At 56.3% G+C, this 18,310-nt stretch overlaps 10 protein-coding genes across 10 annotated transcripts; 4 read left to right on the top strand and 6 right to left on the bottom strand.

Moving 5' to 3' along the window:
* Positions 1-1,040: 1,040 nt before the first annotated feature.
* Positions 1,041-2,239, bottom strand: BKA78DRAFT_330264 (uncharacterized protein; the record flags this gene model as incomplete). The annotated part of the gene is made up of 3 exons (XM_066889754.1): positions 1,041-1,613; positions 1,669-2,177; positions 2,230-2,239. The coding sequence occupies 3 exons, from the start codon at positions 2,237-2,239 to the stop codon at positions 1,041-1,043; spliced, it is 1,092 nt and encodes a 363-aa protein (XP_066746171.1).
* A 671-nt stretch (positions 2,240-2,910) lies between these two features.
* BKA78DRAFT_330273 (uncharacterized protein) lies at positions 2,911-4,274 on the top strand (the record flags this gene model as incomplete). The annotated part of the gene is made up of 4 exons (XM_066889755.1): positions 2,911-3,103; positions 3,174-3,193; positions 3,320-3,423; positions 3,491-4,274. The coding sequence occupies 4 exons, from the start codon at positions 2,911-2,913 to the stop codon at positions 4,272-4,274; spliced, it is 1,101 nt and encodes a 366-aa protein (XP_066746170.1).
* Positions 4,275-4,336: 62 nt separating this feature from the next.
* BKA78DRAFT_92987 (uncharacterized protein) lies at positions 4,337-5,184 on the top strand. The gene has a single exon (XM_066893989.1). It carries the CDS (start codon positions 4,585-4,587, stop codon positions 5,050-5,052), a length of 468 nt encoding a protein of 155 aa, XP_066746169.1. The 5' UTR covers positions 4,337-4,584; the 3' UTR covers positions 5,053-5,184.
* BKA78DRAFT_308069 (uncharacterized protein) lies at positions 4,953-5,562 on the bottom strand. The gene has a single exon (XM_066887908.1). It carries the CDS (start codon positions 5,346-5,348, stop codon positions 5,049-5,051), a length of 300 nt encoding a protein of 99 aa, XP_066746168.1. The 5' UTR covers positions 5,349-5,562; the 3' UTR covers positions 4,953-5,048.
* Positions 5,563-6,212: 650 nt separating this feature from the next.
* Positions 6,213-6,938, bottom strand: BKA78DRAFT_243513 (Isoprenylcysteine carboxyl methyltransferase family-domain-containing protein; the record flags this gene model as incomplete). The annotated part of the gene is made up of 1 exon (XM_066883958.1): positions 6,213-6,938. A coding segment is annotated over one exon (726 nt), but the record flags the coding sequence as incomplete, so codon positions are not given.
* Positions 6,939-7,544: 606 nt separating this feature from the next.
* On the top strand, positions 7,545-8,384 carry BKA78DRAFT_93042 (uncharacterized protein). Its single transcript, XM_066893990.1, has 2 exons — positions 7,545-7,743; positions 7,998-8,384. The coding sequence occupies exons 1-2, from the start codon at positions 7,623-7,625 to the stop codon at positions 8,306-8,308; spliced, it is 432 nt and encodes a 143-aa protein (XP_066746166.1). The 5' UTR covers positions 7,545-7,622; the 3' UTR covers positions 8,309-8,384.
* A 1,572-nt stretch (positions 8,385-9,956) lies between these two features.
* BKA78DRAFT_293354 (uncharacterized protein) lies at positions 9,957-10,759 on the top strand (the record flags this gene model as incomplete). Its single annotated transcript, XM_066886207.1, has 3 exons — positions 9,957-10,060; positions 10,112-10,530; positions 10,587-10,759. The coding sequence occupies 3 exons, from the start codon at positions 9,957-9,959 to the stop codon at positions 10,757-10,759; spliced, it is 696 nt and encodes a 231-aa protein (XP_066746165.1).
* A 303-nt stretch (positions 10,760-11,062) lies between these two features.
* BKA78DRAFT_293353 (uncharacterized protein) lies at positions 11,063-11,553 on the bottom strand (the record flags this gene model as incomplete). The annotated part of the gene is made up of 2 exons (XM_066886206.1): positions 11,063-11,361; positions 11,427-11,553. The coding sequence occupies 2 exons, from the start codon at positions 11,551-11,553 to the stop codon at positions 11,063-11,065; spliced, it is 426 nt and encodes a 141-aa protein (XP_066746164.1).
* Positions 11,554-13,519: 1,966 nt separating this feature from the next.
* On the bottom strand, positions 13,520-14,785 carry BKA78DRAFT_293352 (uncharacterized protein; the record flags this gene model as incomplete). Its single annotated transcript, XM_066886205.1, has 5 exons — positions 13,520-13,726; positions 13,804-14,309; positions 14,414-14,419; positions 14,472-14,552; positions 14,617-14,785. The coding sequence occupies 5 exons, from the start codon at positions 14,783-14,785 to the stop codon at positions 13,520-13,522; spliced, it is 969 nt and encodes a 322-aa protein (XP_066746163.1).
* A 2,098-nt stretch (positions 14,786-16,883) lies between these two features.
* BKA78DRAFT_330261 (lectin family integral membrane protein) lies at positions 16,884-18,134 on the bottom strand (the record flags this gene model as incomplete). Its single annotated transcript, XM_066889753.1, has 3 exons — positions 16,884-17,327; positions 17,416-17,829; positions 18,033-18,134. 3 exons carry the CDS (start codon positions 18,132-18,134, stop codon positions 16,884-16,886), a joined length of 960 nt encoding a protein of 319 aa, XP_066746162.1.
* Between the last annotated feature and the right edge of the window lie 176 nt (positions 18,135-18,310).

Here is an 18,310-nt window from a genome sequence, read left to right as displayed (position 1 = left end):
CGCGGATGTTGTCCTTGGCGCATCTGTGCCATTGCCCAACTGAGAGGAGCGATGATGGAAAAAGCCGCCGGTCCAAGCAATCATCTTCCACAAGCTTTCTCCTACACTAAAGACTTTGCTTTTGTTTCCGGAACAACTATTTACAGGCTAGAATACTAACTACATTCCCACCTTACACTCTATTACTACTACACCAAACAAGGCCCTTTCTTTCCTGCGGTTTCCTGAGCTGTAGCCGCTTCACGGTTCTGCGGTGTCCTTAAAGGGGTACATCACGACGTCACTATACGGCAAGGAATATCAAGCTAGATCACGCCTGACATTAGATGCCTCCGTCCCGCTCACAAACACTGCCTCAGGCCGCAATCTCTCTTCACGCGCGGATCTATCCTCTGTCCGGGGTTAAAAGAAAACGGGCCCCGGGGGAGCTGTCGATGCGCTTCAATGTTGAACCGCGTAGTGTTTGTCTCCCCCATGTCTCCTATTCCTTTGGTGTAATGTGCACCGCAACGCTGTCCTTTCGAGACCTCCCATGCCCTCGTCCTCGTCTCGTACACACTTCGTACTCGTCCCGAGCATCCTTGGCGCACCTGCTTTACTTTATCCCCTCGTCCTACCACTTACTCCTTCTAATGCCCTCTTCATTTACGTCGAGTAGATGAGGGCGCGGTGATGGTGTGCTGTGCATTGCCTCTCCTCCTCCACGGTACCTACGGTATGATGCCGTACGGCTGAAGTGGAGATGGGAGAAGGTGATGAGACTGATGAGTGCTTTCTGGTCGTTCGGCTTGAAGAGGTTGGTCGGGCTTCGGGGGCTGGAGACTTGCGCCTGGTCGTGAGCGTGTGCGGATAGGTAGGAGCTGAGTAGGTTGGAGACGGGGCACTGTGGTAGTGGTGGTGGTGGTGGTTTGGCTATGTGGCTCACAGGTCAGCGCCCGTGGGAAAGGACTGATGGTCAATCGCAACACCATTGGCGCTGCTATGAATGCTCGACACATCCGTCTCTAGTCTATTGCAAGCCTCGCAGCATCGCCTGTCGTCTAACACTGAAACGCGACGCCCTTCTTCTCCACAACGGCCTTGCCACCACCCGCAAACCCCGTGCCCTCGCTGCGAATCTCAACCAAGCCGGGTTTGAGCGCGTCCTTCTTATTCTTCTCCTTCTTGTCCTTTTTCGACCTGGAGACCTCGCCGCCAACGACCTCCTCGCAGACGTAGCAGCGCACGACGCCCACGTTCCCCGCATCTGCCGAGGGACTGGCGTGCGGATCGTGCGCTTCGGGCTTGAGGAATTGGTTTGCGCACGGCTTGCACACGACGTGGCCGCACGGCACCGCGAGCACGGCTTTTGTGGCGTTGGACAGCACCTTGCGGCAGGAGGGACAGGTGCGCAGTTTGCCGTCGACAGCGCCGTTGCGCGGTGCAGCGTCTTCGGTGAAGCGGATCGTCACAAGCGTCTTTAGCGAATAAGGATGCGGCGCCCCGTCGTCGGAGCCGGGGCAGATGGGGTGGAGTTTTGTAGGTGTTGAGGCGGCTGGTGTCGTGCTTGCGGCTGTTGGAGCTTGTGAGGGCACCCAGAAGGAGGGCAGCTGTTTCGCGGCGAGGGATTGGGTCTGTAGATGTGTTTAGAAAGTTGCGGCCGGGAGAATTGGACCGTAGACGACGAACCTGCTCCTCCTCCAGCGCCTTGCGCGCCTTGGTCCTCTCCTCGAGCGCCGCGCGCATGACCTCCTCCTCATCGAACTCGAACCTCCTCTTCGTGCCTCTTTTCCGCTCCTCCACAGCGGCCTCGCCATCTCCATCCTCCGCGCCCCGCCTCCTCTTCGCCTCCAGCCCCATCTGCACCTTCTCAAAATCCAACACGGCCTGTTTCTGCTCTTCCTCTTCAGCCCTACTCCTCTCCTCGACCTCCTCCTTCTCTCTCCTCTCGCGCTCCCGCTCCAGCCGCGCAATCTCCTTGTGCTGCGCCAGCAGATTTGCGACGGCGCATTCGCGGCAGAAAATGTCGCCGCCGGCGGCGCAGGCTACTGGGTCCCGGCTGGGTAGGAGACAGAGCCGGCAGGAGGCGAATGGGAGGAATGAATCGCGTGCCAGTCGCGTGCGCTGCGAGCCCCAGGTCGACTTGAGCTGGTCGCGCTCGTACGAGGTGAAGAAGGCGAGTGAGGTGTTGCGCTTGCCTGGGTTGCGAGTTAGTTGGGAGGCTTTCGTGAAGAGGACGGGTGGAGGTACTATGCGACATGGTGGCAGGGAGATTTTGGGCGCGGCACTCGAGTGCTGTGGTGAATCTAAGTAGAATCGACGAGGTGAAGTTGTGGTTGAACGATACACATGGGCGACGCGGCGGCGATGACGCCCCACGGCCACCACTTTCGGTGAGCACTGACCAAAATGTATGCAGGAGTGCAGAAATCGTGGCACATGGCATGGGACAGCTCGAAAGCAGAATTGAATGCTCCTCACTTTTCAGTTCGAATTCATATTTTCAAAGACAATACTCCATTTTAAAAAAAAAGTCACTGAAGAAATACAAGCTTTTTCATGCAGCTGTTGTGTCAATAATCAATCCGCAAAACACATCAAGTCTCCCGATCCCGATTCCGCACTCAAGGCGGCCCGAGCTTAAGCTCTCGCGCAGTTCGCAGCGCGGATTCGACCGCGGGGGGCGTCGACTTTTGGGTTGTTGGCTGCGTGCAAGGGCCTGCCAGCCAGCCCAGGTCGACCGCTGCCGTCACTCCACCGATTTTTCCCAACCAGAAACTTTCAGTTTCCCTTCCATGCCTACCTCGCCTCCGATGCGTCGCACGTAGTAGCTGCAGCAACCTGCGAGAGAGAGAGAGCGACATGCCGCCGGCCGAGGACAACACCAACACCAACAACCACCACCACAGCAATGGTGATGCCGCCGCCCAGATGCATCATCACCCGGCGGCGCCCAGCCTCCCGTGGCGCTGCGGCTCCGTCGCGACCATGGGCATCGTCGGCCTGCTGTGTCGAGGCTTCCTGTCGGGCCTGAGCAACCTCGAGGTCAACGGCTTGGACAAGTTCCTGCGGCTGCTCGACGAGCGCAAGAATGTCGACGTCCGCCAGCGCGGTTTGATCACTGGTTCGTCCCCCGCCTTGAACAACACTTGGCCGTCGTTTGGAAGCTGATGGAGCTGCTTGCCGCCAAACAGTTAGCAATCATGTGTCCGTTGTACGTATGTACGCCTCGATGCCGTCGCCGCTGTCTGTCGCCATCGGGGCCACAGCAGCAGCCGTCGCGCGGCTCCCTTTAGCCCGCCGCCGTACGCCTGGCTAACTGCTCACGGCTCTCTTCCAGCTGGATGACCCGCTGCTGTGGGGTTCGCTACCGCTCTCCTACATGTTCAATCCGGACAACTTGCGTTGGAGTCTTGCCAGCCATGACCTGGCGTTCCCCAATAAGTACGACACATACGCCCCCCCATCCATTTGCTGGTGTAAGTGGCTGACGATGCTGCGGCTGTGACAGGACGCTCTCGCTCTTCTTCTCCCTCGGCCAGACGCTGCCCTGCCACCGCCTGGCTCACTCGCCGCACGGCGGCCTCTTCCAACCCACCATGACGCAAGCCATCCGGCTGCTCTCGCGCGCCCCCTTCTCCAAGCCGCCGCCGGCCGCCGCAGCAGAAGAGCACAACGACATCGCCGACCCCTTCTCCTCGGCCGCCCTCACATACACGACCAACGGGCACGACTCGTTCCCGGCGCCGGCGGCGTGGCTGTCGCGGCGGCACGCGTGGGTGCACATCTTCCCCGAGGGCAAGGTGCACCAGAAGGAGGACCGCACGATGCGCTACTTCAAGTGGGGCGTGGCGCGGCTGATTCTCGAGAGCGAGCCGTGCCCCGACGTCGTGCCCATGTGGGTCGAGGGTCCCGACCAGATCATGCACGAGTCGCGCACCTTTCCGCGCTTCCTGCCGCGCGTCGGCAAGGACGTCAATGTCACCTTTGGCGACAGGGTCGATACCGAGGCCGTCTTTGGCGATCTGAGGGCTCGCTGGCGCCGCCTCAAGGAACGGTATGGCGGCGAGGGGCTCGAGGTGGGCGTGCTCAATGAGAGCTTGAAGCATGCCAAGGAGGCCGTGGAGCTGAGGAAGGAGTGCACCATGAGAGTCAGAAATGAGGTTCTCAAAGTGCGGCGGAAGAGGGGTCTGCCTGATGAGGATCCCAAGGTAGGTCTCGTCGAGACGTGGGCTTTGGAAGGCCCGGGACAGGAGGGCAAGAAGAAGGACGACAGCTGGGTCAAGGATGTATAGGTGAGCTTCGTCGTGCTCTTGGAATCTCAATCAAAAAAAAGGGGCAAAATGAAACGGGATAGATGGTTCATCAAGACTAGCAATAGGAGACAAGACTCGAAAGCAACTTTTTTCTTTTCCAAATTCTCCTGCTCGAATGTATACATCGAACGAATAGTAACACTGGGAAAACCCCACCGCGAACTATCTACGGCCCTCAAATTAGCTCTCTGGTTCTCAACGACAACCACGCGCCCAACGACGTCGTCCAGCGCTTGCGCACCGGGAGCCGCCGTGGCCGGGCTGCCTGCAACTTTGGCTTGATATCATCATGGGGCGCTTCTCCACATGTCGTCTAATCCCAATCCACTCCCATCTACCACCAGACGCTTCACACTGCGCACCGCACACTCGCCACGCTCTTCGCCCACCGCCGTCTCGTCTCCTCCTTCCTGCTCTCTTCTCTCCGTCCGCAGCACACCAACCAAACTACACAAAGCAGAGCCTCCCTCCCTTCGTCAGCCAGCGGCAACGGCATCAGCAGCAGCAAACGCGCCTCCGATTGAAAACTACAATTTTGCAACCTCTCACGAGCAAGCGCTCTAATGTGCCGCACAAACGGACGGAAGAAAAGCGCCAGCCAGCCAGCCAGCGGACCGGCCTTTGGCTGGCCCCTTCTCCTCGCGCGAACGTTTGTTTGGCGAGCGGCTTCGAGGCAGATGCGTGTCGTCATTGGCGCGGGTGTTTTGCTGCTGCTGCTGTTGCTGCTGCTGCGATGACGCTGAGGGTAGGGGGTTAGGAGACGGGGAAGGGGGGGTGGGATGGGAAAGACGGGAGGAAAGAAAAGAGCAACAAGTGAGGATGCGAGAAGAGGTAGACGAGCAAAGCCGCGCAAAACGATTGACGCACCTTGCGTGCGGCTGCCGCGGCGCTCCACCTACGCTCTGAACGATGCAAAGCAAAGAAAATGACCAGATAGTTACGAAGAGAAAAGAAAAGAAAGGGAAAAGACAGAGCCAACACCTCACCCACACCGCCAAAACCCCCCGGCAGCAACGTCGTCATCACCTCCGATTTCTGTTCTGAAGCACCCATGCAGCGGGGAGCGGTGCGCGCGAGCTCGTTCCCTTGGAAAGGTACAAGCGCTCGTCAGCAGCAGAGCGCAGCCCCCGGCGTCGTGTAAGCTCGGTGATGGTTGTCATCATTGGTGACTCGTTGCTGAGGTTCCTTTCGGTGTTGAGGTGGAAGGGTGGGTGTGGTTGAAGGATGGAGGAGGTGGAGGGATGGGAGCTGGGCGGGAAGACGTGAGGTGCCCGGTTGACGCGACATGGTCTGTGCGCTTCGTAGTGGTGCACGGGCCAGCAGATGAGGCGGGACGGAGGTGACGGGCGGGATGACCGCATGCCTGCATTTGGACGAGCCTCTTGAGAAATGGTTGCACACAAAGACTGGAAGACTCGAGTCAAATGCTACGATCTCTTCTTGATACGAGACTTTATAGGCCTGAAGAGAAACAAGAAGCGCTCGAATGTATAGTGGTTCTTTTCTTGTGCTATTCATGCTCTGATCTATAAATTGCTAGGTAGCTTCTCACACACTATGCAAGAAACGCCAAAGAAAACACGAAAGCGCTCTCTCATGCCGGGCATCCAACTTGACATTGCTCATGCCATTTGTTGTACATGACTCGCTCCGCACCACTTTAACGTTCTACTGCTTGTTCAGCTTGATGGGCTTCGCAACAACACGCTCTTTGGGATCATGGATGAACGGAATGCCAATGCTAGTCTTGGACCGGTAGTCCTGGTACTCGTCCTTGAAGATGACGTTGATGAGGTACGTCTCCTCGTCTGCGCGGCAAGGTTAGCAGAGACTTGTCGATGATTACTACACCAACTTACGGTGAATCCGCGAATTGAAAAATTTCCACAGCACCAGCGCGTAGGCAACCAGACACACAGAGTTGCCGAGCAGCAGCTGCGTGCCCAGGCCCCACCAGAAGAAGCCAAAGTAGCTCGGGTGCCTGAGCCAGGCGTAGACGCCGCTGCGGACGAGCTGGTGGCCGGCATTCTTCCTGCTCTGCACCATGTGATTGAAGTTGGTGCCAGCCTGGGCCATGGCAATCGTGCGGACAACCTGGCCCAGCAGCACGAGGAAGACTCCAAGCACGAGCCGCACGCCCCCGAGCTCCACCTTGTACTGGAAGCTGGGGAAGTAGTAGCGCGTGACCAGGTGCTCGATGCACGCCGCCGTGTGCGCAATCTGGTACTCCTTGCCGTTGGTGAGCAGGAACGACGCCGTCTTGACCGACGCCGTGTTGTACCTGGCCGTGACCCAAAACTCGAGGAAGTGGAAAATGCAGAGCACGCCGAGGAAGAAGGGCGCCCTCCAGACGGGGTCTTGTTTGACCAGCCCGAGGTACAGCGCACCGGCGAAGCTGAGCCCCAGCGTTTGTCCGATGAAAAAGGCACGCGTGCCGATGCCAGCCAGCGAGCGCGGCTGTCCGGGCAGCAGCTCCTTTGCTTCGACGGCAAAGGTGGCCCGCAGGTCCTGGTTTGCCTGGAGCGTGGCCTGCTCGCGCTGGCGCATCTTCATGTCCAGCTCTTGGGTATATTCGCCCGGATTGGAAGGCCGGTTGACGGGCCACGAGATGGGCGTATCGCCGTTGGATGACGAGACCCCATTGCCGTTGGGGCCGTGGTGGTTGCTGTCGTCGGCCATGGTGCTGAAACACTGCCCGCGTGGTGGTGGAGTGGAGGTCTGAGAAGGAAAGACTCGAGGGTTCAGAGGCGATTAGATGCGAGGAGGTTTCATCTCGGAGGATGGGACGACAGAGGCGCGCGCTTCGCTATTAGAAGCTGGACAAAGCGATGAGCGACAATATCAGGGCCGAGAGAGAAACAATAAAACAACACAAAAGGCAAGCGTTGGCGGCGTGCGTTTTGGCTTTCCTTGTTGCGCCGCATGCGGGACAGCGGTCCGAAGGGCGGTGAGCGGTTTGATCAGCATCGTTGCCAGCCTTGTGGCCTGATGCGACGAACGAGGACAAACATGTTTCTGATGTGGGAGTGGAAGAAAGATTTTGGTCCGCGGATTGAGGAGCAGATGAAAACAAAATAGTGGATAAAAAAAATCAAGATTCACAGCTTGAGAAAGCGCAAACCTCAAGTTGCATTGCTCCTCTTCTGCGGATGTACAGCCAGCCTTACGGCCGATCCGATCAGATAAGATGATCAGCGGCCGTGCTGAACCCCATGTCATCACGACGTCGATCGCCTCAACTGTCCACGTCTTCCTCTTCGTATTTACAACCCCCTTCTTCTACATAAATCAAATCGAATCTGAAAGAGTTGGAAACATTCGGCAATCATGAACGTCGACGAAGTGGAAAACAAGGGCAAGATGCTCCGCGGAGAGCTCTACTACGCCTTTACCCCAAAGCTGACAGCCGAACGTCAACGCTGCCAGCACGCCTGCAAGCGCTACAACAATGCTGGAGAAGTCTCACGCCGGAAGCTGGTCGAGCTATGGAGGGAGTAAGTCAAACTTTCATTTTCCTACAGTAAGCTTCTCAACAGGGTCATCAACTCGTGCATTGGCCTCAACATATCTAACGCCCCTCCTAGCATCGTCCAAGATCCAACTCCCATGCCCTCTGAGGCTGCCACGCCCGAAGCCGATGCAGCCCTCTTTGACGATGAGCCATGGGTAGAGGCACCGCTTGCCTTCGACTACGGGACCAACGTCAGCGTGGGCAAGAATGTCTTTATCAACTTCAACTGCACCATCCTCGACACGTGCAAAGTGACCATCGGCTCTCGAACTTTGTTCGGACCCAACGTCTCCCTCTACAGCGGCACCCACCCACTCGACCCGGCCATCCGGAACGGCACTCGTGGTCCCGAGTCTGGTGGCGAAATCCACATTGGCGAGGACTGCTGGATCGCCGGCAACGTCACCGTTCTTCCTGGAGTCACCATTGGCCGTGGCAGCACCGTTGGCGCTGGCAGCGTCGTTACCAAGGACGTTCCCCCTTTCACCGTCGTCGCGGGTAACCCGGCTCGCATCCTCCGCAAAGTCGAGACGCTTATGGATCCCGAGCAGGCCGCCGCCAAGGGCGTGGCACCTGTTGTGCTGGGCGACGCGAGTGCGCCCGATGAGCAGGCGCGATTGAAGAGGCAGGAGACACCCAAGGTTGATCCTTCTTTAACCCATGATCATGAGGGAGACGGAGAGAAGAGGGATCTGCAGGCTGAGGAGAAGTTTTGGCGCGCGTTTGCGGCGAGTGAAAAGAGTGCGGCTGAAGGCGGTGCCTTTGGCAAATGAAAGGGGATTTTTCAAGTAAATGGGGCGACAGTGAGCTTTGGGAGTCATCGTATATAGGTGTTCAACCTGGAGGTCAACAGGTGAGTCCTTGTCTAGACTATCAATAGACTGAACAGAGTTTCTTTTTGTAGCAAGCCATGGTACAACCCCAATGTCACCCTGACACGGACAACCCTCATCCGGCTTCTTTGCGATCATCAATCTCTTGAGAACGATTACTCCTCGTAGCACAGCTCGACTTGGCTGTGGTCATCATCCCTCGGCCCACGAAGACTCCCCAGCCCCACGTGTGCCAGAAGAAAAGAGCCATAGCCTTTTGGTGCCTGACATTCAGCCAACAAGAGTCGTGGTGCTGAAGTCACCAGAGCCCAAGTCATCCGAGTCCATGCCGTGGATTGAGATTTCCTGTGGAAATGTCAGTTGTGTTGTTCCAGAGGAAGATTTTCCCGCTGGTTCCGTACCATGAACGGATTCTCATTGATGTCAGAACGCTTGCGAGTTCGAGGCAAAGTCATCCGTCGCTTCGCCATTCGGAACCACGTCTTCGCTCGGTGCTCCTTCATGCAATCTGGCACCGGGAGAGCGCGTAAACGGTCCGCGACTTCCTTTCTTTTCGCACGAATCTTTGCGTGTGATATGATACACCTGATTCGGTCGGCCTCCTCCGCTTGATCGATCAAGTGGATCAACCCAGGGAACGCAGCGATCTTCTCCTGGCGAGTGGTTGGAACATGGAAGGATGCGAACAGCATGTCGTTGGCTCTTTTCGTCTCGGCAGCGCGCTGCTCGAGCGTGGCGCAGAACGTGTCGGTGCATTCTTTCAATCCATTGATTATGATGGCTACCGCTTGTTGCTCGAATGCCTCGACTGTGATTGACGACGCCATGATGATAAGGAGTGACCGTGTAGCGGAGGCGATTTAAAAATGAGGTGTTTGGGGGCGAAAGCCTTGAGATGGGTTGAGAGCTTGTTTAGAGGGCTGAGATGAGTGGAAAGATGCGAGGTGAGAGATTCCGGTGACAGACTGAAGTCACAGGTAGCTGGAAATCATGCCTCCACGGGAAGTGGGCAAGAGCAAAGCGAGGCGGCCACCACCAACACGGCAATTCCTACATGTAGGCCAGGAAAGCACGTGGGACACAGCTTGAAGGCCCTTGAAGCAAGCGCCTCTCTTCCTTCTCACTATCTCTTGTCACAGGCTCCTGAGTCTTCCTCGTGCGCTTGTTCAGGCTTTTGGGTTATTACAGCTCTACCACTCTCACCATAGCCCCGCATCTTCAATCGAGGTTCGTTTCGCTGCCAGTCGCATCCTGTCTACCTCTGCTGACCTCAACGCTGTACAGATACCCTTATTCACTTGATCAACCACAGTCAACATGCCTAAGCCGCAGAACACCAAAAGATCCGCCAAGGCAGTAGTTCAGGAGGCCACGATCACCCCCGAGACGCACGAGGAGCACTCGGCCTTCCCCTCACACAAGTCCTTCGCCGAGCACCGCGCCCTGATGCGCGCCAGCTAGCAGCTCTTGAGCGTGCTGGAGCTCGCCGAGGCAGACCCTTCAGACCGCAACCTGGCGGCCGAATACAAAGCCAAAACCGCCGCCTTCGACGGCGCCTACCAACAATGGATTCAATCAGGGGCGCGCGTGCCACCCGACGCCGACCACCACGCCCTCGAAAAGGCACTCGACCGATGGGTCAAATTCTCCGAGCCGCCGTCCATACAACACGATTCGGGAATCACGCGCGAGGAGACAGAGGCCCTGCGCGTCCTGGAGGCTTCCATTCCGCGCACGCCCGATGAGTTTGCCTCGCTGGAGATGGACGAGCAGTTCCGGAATGCTGTCGCCCGTTTCCGTGACGTGTGCAGCACGGACGAGGGATGCGCTGCTTTTGACGCGGTGCTGGTGCAGTATGTTGAGGCTGGCAGGGACGTGGAAGCTCAGAAAGGTAGTGTTTTGCCCAAATGGGTGTGGCCTGGAAGTGCTCATGATCATTTCGTTTAGTCCACGCGGATGCCGAATGCAAAAGTCCGAGGTCTGTGAAGACTGAATCATCCGTGTCAGAGGAAGCACGAGAGGAAGTGGTGATTGCCCCTGTCCGACGCATTGAAAGCATGCGCCGAGGAGTAACAGGTACTGGCGATGCACGCGGCTCTGATCAGGAGACGAAACCCTGAGGGATGGATTGTCGTTTTCCTTGATGCCGTTAGCGTATTCATGTGGGCATGAGCAGAAACTCATTCTTCAGGGGACAACTCAGAAACTGGACACTGGGCAGAATAGTATCTGGTAGCTGCAGGATCTTGTCCAACGCCGATCAATGAAAACAATGTTATCAGAACTGCGAACGCTCGCACATGCAGTCAAGGAGAAAACAGACAGGTTTTTGCATGATGCAACGGAAAACAGCGCAGTCTTTTAAAGGTACGTCTCTCGTCAGTATCTCTACATTACTTTTCCCAGTCCAGACAGCTTGAAGTTCAATCCAAGAACAAAGGTGCCGAGATGCCGCGGGCAAGAGGAGGCCGTGGGGTGGTTGGGTCGAGTGCGAGTGAAAGAGAATCAGGATTGTCCGGTACCGAGGGGTGGAAGCAAAACAGCTCGATGCTTGAGCGACGATGATGGCCTGTATGGCCAGGCAGCGTGTTGGTTGAAGTAAAACTTGACCGGTGTTGTTCGAGCGGCTCGGCTGGGTTGAGGTTTGTCATTGACCTCTCGCTTGGATCGAGGTCGTGCTCTTCTTCCTCTTCTTCGTCTGAGTCGGGGCCGCTTTCAAGGTCTGTTGATCCATGGAATCAGTACTGGATAGGAGGTAGGAAGGATATGTATGTATGAGGAGCTTACCTTCTTGACGCCTTTGCTTTAATTGTTGCCAAATCTGGATTGCTCCCAGGGAGAGTGTGACGAGGATGCCGATGTATAGTCCGATGACGGAGACGATGGATATTTTGTTGTCCGCAGAGAGGGACATTGTACGGAAAATCAATGCTTTGATCATGTCAGTTACAAGGTGTGCTGATAGAGACTTAAAGAGAGGCGAGACATGGTACATACAGGGTGCCGGTACAGATGAACGATGGAAAGTCTTAGAGGGGAGTGGACTATTTTTTTGGGTTTCAAGGGGTGACCAGACCGGACGAGGTAGGAATTTTTCGCTGTAGAAAAATCAGAGAAGACGCTGAGGAAGGGCAAGACATCCTATAAATGTTGAAAAGACAGCGGGATCCAGGATAGCCGTCGAGTTGAAGCTGTCCAACTGCAGCACCGCGCACCCAGAGGGCAGTCAGATAAAAGTTGTTGCCTCTCGACGGGCATCAAGGCTGATCAGTCACCACATGCGGTAAGTAATGGAGGCGGCTTCCCCAGTGTGTGCTGTATCACCGCGCGCCCGGAGGGCGATTAGATAAAAACCAGTGCCTCCCGACAGGGCACATTGATCACGCCTTGGACGACAACCCTGGGCCGTGTCATCCTCCGGCTGCTATTAAGCTGTCAACTAAAAGTGTGCCAACTCAACCCTGGGCGTTGTCATCCTGTGGCTGCTGTTCAGACTGTTAACTAAGCCCTTGACCAATGGGGGCCGAGCTTTCGGACGCCCTTGTGAGTTGGAGGATCGCGATCCCTGCTGACATGCTTTCAGCCACATCAATGAGCAGGTATGTACCTACAGCGCGCCCACAGCCCACGGTACATCGTACTGTGGGATAGCCGGCCAGATGCCGATGCAACTGTTGTCCACAGTTGAACTGCCCAATAAACAACCGTTGTTGCTCCCGCCGTTCACTGTGTTTCCGCAATTGTCTCCACAGGATCAGCGGCACCCATAGCCCACGGTACATCGTACTGTGGGATAGTCAGCCAGATGCCGACGCAACTGTTGTCCACAGTTGAACTGCCCAATAAACAACCGTCGTTGCTCCCGCCGTTCACTGTGTTTCCGCAATTGTCTCCACAGGATCAGCGGCACAGACAGGGGTAGGGAACGCCCACGGAATTCATCGTCTATCACACGGGGAAGGGAAGGCGCGCGGCATTGCATCTTCTACCTCTCACTGTCTACCTCCCAGCATCGTAGAGACGTTTTGACGTGACGCACAGCCCCCGAGCTGCACAGCGCGGGCTTCGTACATTTGAGGAGGGTTTCCCTGATAGCGCCACAGCGTAGACGAACTGCGTCAGTGCCTTTTGCCCTCATCCCCCCTGCAGAGCCGCAGGAAGGTGCGGCGCCCCAGAGCGGATCATATGGCCACGAACTGCCTTCTGTAGGCGGACGGGGAATAATGCATGCTTAGAGAACACCCGTCTTTACTCTATGGGGCTCCCGCTAAGCCCAATCGGGAATATTCAAAGCAGGAATCACTTGAAAGGTGATTATTTGGGAACCCGATTTTGGATTACTTGCATGATTCCATTTACAGTCCATATTACTCCTCATCCTCCTTCATCTGCTTACTCTCTCTAAATTACAGCGCCAGGTCTGCTTCATGTCACAGAAAAAGCGAAGAGTGACCAGGAAAGAAGAAGTGATGAATGCAACTGACAGACTACTCTAGGGATGCGACGCAGAAATACTGATCCTGAAAGCGGCAGAGTCATCTCCCATTCTTGGTTCGATGATATGAAGCGAACACCTTTAACTGCCCATGTAAATACAATCATCATCCACAGCATCCACGATTCTAAGCCCTTGACCTGTGGGGACCGAGCCATGTATAGACGCCCCTGTGAGTCGGAGGACTGCGATCCCTGTCGGCACGCTTTCGGCGACCTCATGCCACTCATGGGCGTGAAATAGCCAATCAGATGCCGACGCAATTATTCCCCACAGTTCAACGGCCCGCGAAACAGATTTGCAGGGAAGATGCGCCGTCCGAGCTCAAGCATGCGGGAATCACGCAGATAATCAGATGCCGATGCAATTGGTCCTCGCAGTTGAACTACCACGAACCACCACTTGCGGCCACAGGATCGAGGTGGGATAGCCAGCCAGATGCCGTCATAATTGTTCCCTCCAGTTGAATTGCCCGGTGATTATCCATCGTTCCCTCTGCCATCCATCGTGTTTCTCCAATTTTCCCCACGGGATCAACGTCAGAGACAGGGGGAGGGTAGTTGACCGACCTTCTGCCCGGGAATGTCGTCGTCTACCTCTCGTCATGTAGAGGCGACCAGATGTGACGCACAGCCCCCGAGCCCGCGACCAAGGACTCTGAACACGTACAGGCTCACAATCCAGGGCACTCAGTGCATGAGTTGTCAGAGCACGGGAGGCAGCCGCCGCACTGCTGTGGGGCGAGACCGGTTCGCTTCGCAGCCAGCGGTGTGGCGGTGTAAACTGCCCATGACCACGACTTCGATTTCCTCGAACGGGGTCTCTTGCAGTACATCTAGTGGTGTTGAGCATTGGACAATCAACCTCGACAAGACTCGTCCTTTTCATAAGCTTTCTGCCTCCCCTTGGCCGCCGCGTGCCTCTTTGCTGGCTGTCATCTCCAAAATCCTTGGATTTCTGTCCGGGGCATTTTTGTTCGCATTTTCTCCAATTCTTATCAACATCTATCCCAGCTAGGCGGTTGTCCCATATGTGCCCCCTTCTTGCTCTTCTCCCTCTTCTTCGAGATTGGATGACAACAAAGTGTGATATGAGGTATTGATTTAGGAAACTTGGAGTCTCCTCCACTTGGACATGTGACAACGGAGGGCTTGACGGCAACCCCCTTTCAATACCTATAGCCAATTCAGCAAAGTTGCACTAAGAAAGCAAGCATGGGGGATGGTGTTGAATAAGAGAGGGTGTCAGGGGTAAGTTCAGGGGTCGTGGCCTCACTCACCTCCACCTGCACCCAGCGGCGTCCTTGGTTAACTTTCCCCCATTTTAAGGTCAGATACCCTTTGGTTGATCGTCGTCTCGCGCGTCACTTGGAGCGTCGAAGTTGGAACAAGAGCTTTGTGATGTAGTAGTATCGCAGTCTGTGTCTTTGAACGTCAATCATGAGTAGGGCAAGACTTTTCAGCAGACAGGGCTCTAACTTACCCACATCATTAAGGCTCTCTAACGTAGTACGGTTGGGGAGTAGTTCGTTTCCTTCCTCGGGGGTTTCAACATCGGCTTGTTGCCGCAACTGCACACGGATCTGCGCCACGCCGACAATGAGAGCAACAAGGATACCGATGTATGCTCCAATGGCGGACACAAGGGCCATGACGTCTGAGCTCGAGAGAGGCATCGCCTAGATAGAGGACCGTTCTTAAGTCTCCGCATGACTTACACAGGGGGAGATGCGACTTACGGAGCGAGGTCAGGTGAAAGCGAAGGGCTCAGATTGTGTGGGAAGGGAGTAGAAAGTCTGCTACGAGCGGCAATGGGCCCAATGATCGTATAGAGACAGACTTCGAGAGCAAAGAAGCGAGAGGTAATGAGAGAGAAACCCATTTTGAAAAGCGAGGAGCTGGGAGTCGTATTTGACTAGTTCTTGTCAAGCCCACGCCATGGCCATACTCAACGATCATATTTGACTGGTTCTTGTCAAGCCCACGCCATGGCCATACTCAACGATCATATTTGACTGGTTCTTGTCAAGCCCACGCCGCGGCCATACTCAACGATCATATTTGACTGGTTCTTGTCAAGCCCACGCCACGGTCATACTCAACGATCACTTCGCGTTCGATCTCATGCGCTGCCTCTGTTGACTGGGGCGGACGTTCTGGCTTGCCGAAGGCGAAGATTGCACAGCGGTCGAAAGACGAGGTGGGGCTATTGGTTATGGCGACGTGGGGACGTTGGTCAGACCCCTGGCGTACCCTGAGCCAGCAGCGCGGATCTCCCGGGCGGTGGATTGCATTGGTAGCAGGCTATGGTATCCCACCCGTACGATTACACGTTGGTCAGACCCCTGGCGTACCCTGGACTGACAGGACGGATCACCCGGGCGGAGGATGGCACTGGCAGCGGGTTGGAGCGTGGACATCGAAAGCCGTCAGCACAGTCCGCCCGGGCGGTGGCTTGAGTCTGTGGCGTGGACATGGCGCATGCATGTGGTGCATGCAATCTGTAGCCAATTGGGCATTCGCGAAGCTGTTGCAAAACCTGAGCTTACGCTGGCTTATGGCTCCGTCGTCTACCCACTCATGTTGTGGACTACGATGCGGCTCTGATGCGATGCACACACCTGACGCACCGTCTCTAGGCACAGCCTGAACAACTACCTCTGCTTCGTTGTTGTCCATGTAGCCTACGAAAGCTCCCTCGTCAGATGGACAGCTCTTGTCATTTCATAAGCTCACCAGTTGATTGGCCGCTCCCCTCGAAGTAGTAGACGCTCAATTACACCACAAAATCAAAGGCAAGAAAGACGGAACCATGCAGGAACAGACAGCACAGTTATCTACAGATGTCCAGTCGACGTAGGTGCATCAGCATCCGCGTTCCAAATGTAACTTTAATTCAACTGAGCAATGAAGGGGCTGAAATGCCGCGGACAAGGGAAGGCCGCGAGTATGGAGAGCCGGAGTCGAAGGCGGCCTCAGGCAAGATGGCATTGGATTCATCGAGCATCTCGGAGTTTAAGCGAAGACCCGCGTGGGCTGGCAGCGTAACGAATGACGCAAAGCTTGACTGTTGTCCGCAGGGCTTGGATGGGTCAAGATCGAGGTTGAAGTCTGCGTTTTGCGCGGACCTGGTTGATTGATGCTCTCGTGTCTCGGATAGTTCGTGGTCGGAGTGAAGCTCATGCACTTCGTCGTCTGTGTTGGACCCCTTTTCGCCATGAAGCCTATAAGAGCTGCATTGTCAGCAATGCAACAGCTTCCACCTCGAAGACTTACCAGACGACTGGCCGCCCATCGTAGCAAATAGAACGATCGATCTTCTCCATGAAGTCTGCTCTCATCGCATCTTCTCTCACCATCATCTGCATAGAGCCGAGCAGCTTTCCAATATCAAGTTTGGTTTCCCGGGTGCCGTGCCATTTCCCAGACCCTCTTCACCTTGTTTTCCTTTGGTTGGCGAAGCGTATCGTGCCCAATCACGTCTGCTACCGACGTCGACAAAAAGAAAAAGAAGGAGGATACCTGATGCCGGAATAGCAGGTGATGTAGGAATTTGACAGAATCTTCCACACATGCATCCGCAGACGCATGTTGGGTGTACATACAATTCGACTTGCATTCTCTTCCTTCTCGCTCAGGTCATCCACGCAACCAAACACGTCCAATCGACCTTCTTTTCCCTGTTCCTCCTTTTTGCAACACACCAGCTCGCGAGCCACTCCGCCCTCTTTGATCCCTCAGAGCACTTTCTCAAAACCTCGACCTCGCCCTCTGCGCCCTATACGCAGTAAAGCCGACATACGCACCGGCAAGAAGCGCGCCAAAGAAGAAGAACTTGAGCAAAAACCAGCCCCAAGAACCACCTTCTCCATCCTTGCGGGCCTTGCTGGCCTTGAGCTTCTGGGCGCGGCCGGCGGCGCGGCCGCGGTCCTTGGAGCCCGCGACGCCGCCGGCGCCCGACGGCGAGTACAGGTTCTTGGTCTTGAGCGAAATCACGTCGTGGTTGTCGGCCAGCTCGCCCGTCTCGGCGCTGAAGCCCAGGTACGCCACGGGCGGGATCTTGACGTCGGAGAGCGTGAAGCAGTCGGTCCACTCTGTCTCGGATTTGTACTGCAGTTGGAGCGAGAGTGATTTTTCCGCAAAGTAGGTTAGGCGCGCTTTGGTGGGGATGGCGGCGTTGCGGAGGCCGCGGGCCTGTTGGGGGGGTGTGTTAGTCTTTTTGGTGTTGTCAGGGGGGGGGGGGGGGGGGGGGGGTTGGCCCCCCAGGTTATGAAGAACGTACAGAGCAGCCCGCCAGCTCCTGGCCCTTGCCATCGGTGCTCTTGTCATAGCTCGTCTGGCCATCACCGAGCATGGCCATGACGTAGGGAAAGACGACGCCGGGACGGTTGTTCTTGTACGTGTCGAAGAAGACGGCGAGGCCCTCAAAGTTGTCGGTGCTGCCAAAGACGGGGCCCTGGGTGGCGCGCTGCTTGGTCAGCCACAGCGCCATGCCGTCGCCGTACAGGTTGCCCTGGCCGTGGATCTTGAACTCGAACTCGATTTCCCAGTTGGTCGCCGTCAGCGGCACCCGCGAGAAGATCCACCCCGACCGCGACCCCTTGTCCGGCGTCAGCCGGATGTACTTGTCCGTCCGCACCACCGTGTCGCCGCCAAAGTCGAACCAGCGCGACTGCATGTCCGAGTCGAGGTAGGGCTGTGTCGCGTGTTAGTGTGCGGCCTGCTGCTGCTGCCGACCCAAGTCGGGGGTGGTCCATTGGAGCTGCGGAGCGCCGTTTTCGTGGAGCTGCCGTGGATTGGAAGAGGATACTGACCGTGGCCAAGCTGTGTGTGCGGAGCTGTGTTGACAGTCGAGTTAGCGGAGGCGTCCTCGTCCACTCATATCCCGACTTCTCATACCGGTATGCTCTTGACTTCTGGCTCGACAGTGTCATCCTGCGCGGCAGCGAGGCCGAAGCTGCTGGCAAGGAGCAGCAGCGAGGCTGCCCATGGAAGAAGCATTGTGCGTGGTGGGCGCCTGGCGGAGGTCGAGGGAAGACGTGGAGACGAATAATCGGCCGTGAGATGATGCAGAGGGAAGCAAGGGAACAACGAAGCGTGACGATAGTGCTGGAACGTAAGCAACGAGAGAGAGCAAGAGGACCGAGGCAATTGGATCAGAGATGAAATGTGCGCCC

The sequence above is a fragment of the Phyllosticta capitalensis genome (genome assembly GCF_038381095.1).
Source record: "Phyllosticta capitalensis strain CBS 128856 chromosome Unknown BKA78scaffold_3, whole genome shotgun sequence".
NCBI classification, from domain to species: domain Eukaryota; kingdom Fungi; phylum Ascomycota; class Dothideomycetes; order Botryosphaeriales; family Phyllostictaceae; genus Phyllosticta; species Phyllosticta capitalensis.
The sequence above is the reverse complement of the archived record's forward strand: the minus strand, read 5'-3'. Positions and strand labels throughout refer to the sequence as shown.